This window comes from Oncorhynchus tshawytscha, linkage group LG10, assembly GCF_018296145.1.
Source record: "Oncorhynchus tshawytscha isolate Ot180627B linkage group LG10, Otsh_v2.0, whole genome shotgun sequence".
In the NCBI taxonomy this organism is placed as follows: Eukaryota; Metazoa; Chordata; class Actinopteri; order Salmoniformes; family Salmonidae; genus Oncorhynchus; species Oncorhynchus tshawytscha.
The window spans coordinates 82,814,339-82,819,338 of NC_056438.1; the positions used below are offsets into that span (position 1 = coordinate 82,814,339).

The 5,000-nt window shown below is 47.8% G+C and overlaps 1 protein-coding gene across 3 annotated transcripts in view; it reads left to right on the plus strand.

Moving 5' to 3' along the window:
- Nucleotides 1-5,000, plus strand: part of usp33 (ubiquitin specific peptidase 33) — an 82,451-nt gene that overhangs the window by 16,425 nt on the left and 61,026 nt on the right. For all 3 annotated transcript variants that reach the window (XM_042329227.1, XM_042329228.1, XM_042329226.1), the window contains exon 7: nt 25-94. In XM_042329227.1, coding sequence (XP_042185161.1) covers nt 25-94 — 70 coding nt within the window. The remainder of the gene's footprint in view (nt 1-24; nt 95-5,000) is intronic.

Genomic DNA, 5,000 nt, shown 5'->3' on the forward strand with positions numbered 1-5,000 from the left:
ACTCTTTGTGTCCATCTCCTGTAGGTCTGACGGGCCTGAAGAACATCGGGAACACCTGCTATATGAATGCAGCCCTGCAGGCCCTCTCCAACTGGTGAGACCATAGACATTAAACCAGTAGATAGTGCTGATGTCATCCAAGTGTTCCTATGGAAAACTCCCGATGGTGCATGAAGCCGGAACTATTTTTAATTTGAAGCGTGCCATATTGCTGAATGGCACCAAAAAATTGCTAAGGATCATGGTCAATGTAGTCGTTTTCATCCTGCCTTAGAGAGTCAACCCAACCACAGAGTTTTTCTAAACCTAGAGGCGCGAAACAGACTGAACGGACTATGCCGGGGTTTGTGAAGTCAATGAGACGTTGATTTTCTCCAAGTATAAAGGCACAACCTAGATTCAAGCCAATGTCTTAGGTAGTTTAACATCATTACTCCAACCTCGTGAATGTGACCGACACGTTTTAATTTTACTCAAAAATTACGTTATATCGAAGGAGTGTGTTTCATTTGATTGCCTGCACATGTGCAGTTCGACGCGACACAACCGTTTGACCTGATGTGTTTTTACCAACGTCGCCATGACATCGTGTGACGGGGGATTTCTATTGGAGAAGCAGTGTCTGCCCACCGGAAGCCTTTCGAGAGCCCACTCATCATAGCTCGGTTAGGCGAGATTGGATTACCTCATGAGGAAAAAAAGTGGACTGTATATTAATGAATTATACAATAGTCTGAGAAACACAATCAAGATTATAATTTATGCAACTGCATCATTTGGTCATAATAATAAAAAAAACAACAGACCGTTTGGAATTCAACTTTTGTTGATTTTATAATTTCATACTAAATTTATATTTTAGTGTTATCCTGGTTCTCCATGCCATCCTTGGTCGCCCTCTGTTTACCCCCCACCCCTCGGTCGCCCTCTGTTTACCCCCCACCCCTCGGTCGCCCTCTGTTTACCCCCCCTCGGTCGCCCTCTGTTTACCCCCCCTCTGTTTACCCCCCTCGGTCGCCCTCTGTTTACCCCCCGGTCGCCCTCTGTTTACCCCCCCCTCGGTCGCCCTCTGTTTACCCCCCCTCGGTCGCCCTCTGTTTACCCCTCGGTCGCCCTCTGTTTATCCCCCCACCCCTCGGTCGCCCTCTGTTTATCCCCCCCCACCCCTCGGTCGCCCTCTGTTTATCCCCCCCCCTCTGTTTACCCCTCGGTCGCCCTCTGTTTATCCCCCCCCCCTGTTTACCCCTCGGTCGCCCTCTGTTTATCCCCCCTGTTTACCCCCACCCCTCGGTCGCCCTCTGTTTATCCCCCCACCCCTCGGTCGCCCTCTGTTTATCCCCCCCCTCTGGTCCCCCCCCACCCCTCGGTCGCCCTCTGTTTATCCCCCCACCCCTCGGTCGCCCTCTGTTTATCCCCCCCCACCCCTCGGTCGCCCTCTGTTTATCCCCCCCCCCCCTCGGTCGCCCTCTGTTTATCCCCCCACCCCTCGGTCGCCCTCTGTTTATCCACCCCACCCCTCGGTCGCCCTCTGTTTATCTCCTCTGTGGAGATGGTTGTCCTTCTGGAAGGTTCTCCCATCTCTGCAGCACTCCACCAATCAGGCCTTTATGGTAGAGTGGCCAGAAGGAAGCCACTCTTCAGTAAAAGACACATGACAGCCCGCTTGGAGTTTGCCAAAAGGCACCTAAATTACTCTCAGACCACGAGAAACAAGATTCTCTGGTCTGATGAAACCAAGATTGAACTCTTTGGCCTGAATGCAAAGCGTCACATCTGGGGAGAACCTTGTCCCAATCCCTACGGTGAAGCATGGTGGTGGCAGCATCATGCTGTGGGGATGTTTTTCAGAGGCAGGGAGACTAGTCAGGATCAAGGGAAAGATAAACGGAGCAAAGTACAGAGAGATCCTTGATGACAACCTGCTCCAGAGCCCTCAGGACCTCAGACTGGGGCGAAGGTTCACCTTCCAACAGGACAATGATCCTAAAAAAAAAAAACAGCCAAGACAATGCAGAGATTGAGAGGTTCTGCAGGTGTCCCCAAATACAGGTTTGCCAATTTTGTGGTGTCATACCCAAGAAGACTCAAAGCTCTAATCGCTGCCAAAGGTGCTTCAACAAAGTACTGAGTAAAGGGTCTGAATACTTATGAAAATGTGATATTTCAGTTTTATTTATTTTTAAACCTGTTTGCTTTGTCATTATGGGGTATTGTGTGTAGATTGATGAGGGGGAAAAAATAATTTAATACATCTTTATTATACATACATACATACATACATACACACACACATACATACATACATACATGCATACATACATGCATACATACATACATACATACATACATACATACATACATACATACATACATACATACATACATACATACATACATACATACATACATACATACATACATACATACATACATACATGCATACATACATGCATACATGCATGCATACATACATACATACATACATACATGCATACATGCATACATACACACACACACACATACATGCATACATACATACATACATACATACATACATACATACAGTTGAAGTCGGAAGTTTACATACTTAGGTTGGAGTCATTAAAACTCGTTTTTCAACCACTCCATAAATGTCTTGTTAACAAACTATAGTTTTGGCAAGTCGGTTAGGACATCTACTATGTTCATGACACAAGTCATTTTTCCAACAATTGTATACAGACAGATTATTTCACTTATAATTCACTGATTCCCCATTCCAGTGGGTCAGAAGTTTACATACACTAAGTTGACTGTGCCTTTAAACAGCTTGGAAAATTCCAGAAAATGATTTCATGGCTTTAAAAGCTTCTGATAGGATAATTTGAGTCAATTGGATGTGTACCTGTGAATGTATTTCAAGGCCTACCTTCAAACTCAGTGCCTCTTTGCTTGACAACATGGGAAAATCAAAAGAAATCAGCCAAGACCTCCACCCTGTCTCCCCTGTGCAGTGCGTTATTCTGTGCGTGTATTAAGATGTATGACTTTTCTCCAGACTTCCTCTAACCCAGTTCTTCTCTCTCTCTCTCCAGTCCTCCTCTAACCCAGTTCTTCTCTCTCTCTCTCTCTCCAGTCCTCCTCTAACCCAGTTCTTCTCTCTCTCTCTCTCTCTCTCCAGTCCTCCTCTAACCCAGTTCTTCTCTCTCTCTCTCTCTCTCCAGTCCTCCTCTAACCCAGTTCTTCTCTCTTTCTCTCTCTCTCCAGTCCTCCTCTAACCCAGTTCTTCTCTCTCTCTCTCTCTCTCTCTCTCTCTCTCTCCAGTCCTCCTCTAACCCAGTTCTTCTCTCTCTCTCTCTCTCTCTCTCAGTCCTCCTCTAACCCAGTTCTTCTCTCTCTCTCTCTCTCTCTCCAGTCCTCCTCTAACCCAGTTCTTCTCTCTCTCTCTCTCTCTCTCCAGTCCTCCTCTAACCAGTTCTTCTCTCTCTCTCTCTCTCTCCAGTCCTCCTCTAACCCAGTTCTTCTCTCTCTCTCTCTCTCTCCAGTCCTCCTCTAACCCAGTTCTTCTCTCTCTCTCTCTCTCTCTCTCTCTCTCTCCAGTCCTCCTCTAACCCAGTTCTTCTCTCTCTCTCTCTCTCTCTCCAGTCCTCCTCTAACCCAGTTCTTCTCTCTCTCTCTCTCCAGTCCTCCTCTAACCCAGTTCTTCTCTCTCTCTCTCTCTCCAGTCCTCCTCTAACCCAGTTCTTCTCTCTCTCTCTCTCCAGTCCTCCTCTAACCCAGTTCTTCTCTCTCTCTCTCTCCAGTCCTCCTCTAACCCAGTTCTCTCTCTCTCTCTCTCTCTCCTCCTCTAACCCAGTTCTTCTCTCTCTCTCTCTCTCCAGTCCTCCTCTAACCCAGTTCTTCTCTCTCTCTCTCTCTCTCAGTCCTCCTCTAACCCAGTTCTTCTCTCTCTCTCCAGTCCTCCTCTAACCCAGTTCTTCTCTCTCTCTCTCTCTCCAGTCCTCCTCTAACCCAGTTCTTCTCTCTCTCTCTCTCTCTCAGTCCTCCTCTAACCCAGTTCTTCTCTCTCTCTCTCTCTCTCTCTCCAGTCCTCCTCTAACCCAGTTCTTCTCTCTCTCTCTCTCTCTCTCAGTCCTCCTCTAACCCAGTTCTTCTCTCTCTCTCTCTCTCAGTCCTCCTCTAACCCAGTTCTTCTCTCTCTCTCTCTCTCTCCAGTCCTCCTCTAACCCAGTTCTTCTCTCTCTCTCTCTCTCTCCAGTCCTCCTCTAACCCAGTTCTTCTCTCTCTCTCTCTCTCTCCAGTCCTCCTCTAACCCAGTTCTTCTCTCTCTCTCTCTCTCTCTCCAGTCCTCCTCTAACCCAGTTCTTCTCTCTCTCTCTCTCTCTCTCCCAGTCCTCCTCTAACCCAGTTCTTCTCTCTCTCTCTCTCTCTCTCCAGTCCTCCTCTAACCCAGTTCTTCTCTCTCTCTCTCTCTCTCCAGTCCTCCTCTAACCCAGTTCTTCTCTCTCTCTCTCTCTCCAGTCCTCCTCTAACCCAGTTCTTCTCTCTCTCTCTCTCCAGTCCTCCTCTAACCCAGTTCTTCTCTCTCTCTCTCTCTCTCTCTCCCAGTCCTCCTCTAACCCAGTTCTTCTCTCTCTCTCTCTCAGTCCTCCTCTAACCCAGTTCTTCTCTCTCTCTCTCTCTCTCTCTTCTCTCTCTCTCAGTCCTCCTCTAACCCAGTTCTTCTCTCTCTCTCTCTCTCTCTCCAGTCCTCCTCTAACCCAGTTCTTCTCTCTCTCTCTCTCTCAGTCCTCCTCTAACCCAGTTCTTCTCTCTCTCTCTCTCCAGTCCTCCTCTAACCCAGTTCTTCTCTCTCTCTCTCTCTCCCAGTCCTCCTCTAACCCAGTTCTTCTCTCTCTCTCTCTCCCAGTCCTCCTCTAACCCAGTTCTCTCTCTCTCTCTCTCTCTCTCTCTCTCTCTCAGTCCTCCTCTAACCCAGTTCTTCTCTCTCTCTCTCTCCTCCTCTAACCCAGTTCTTCTCT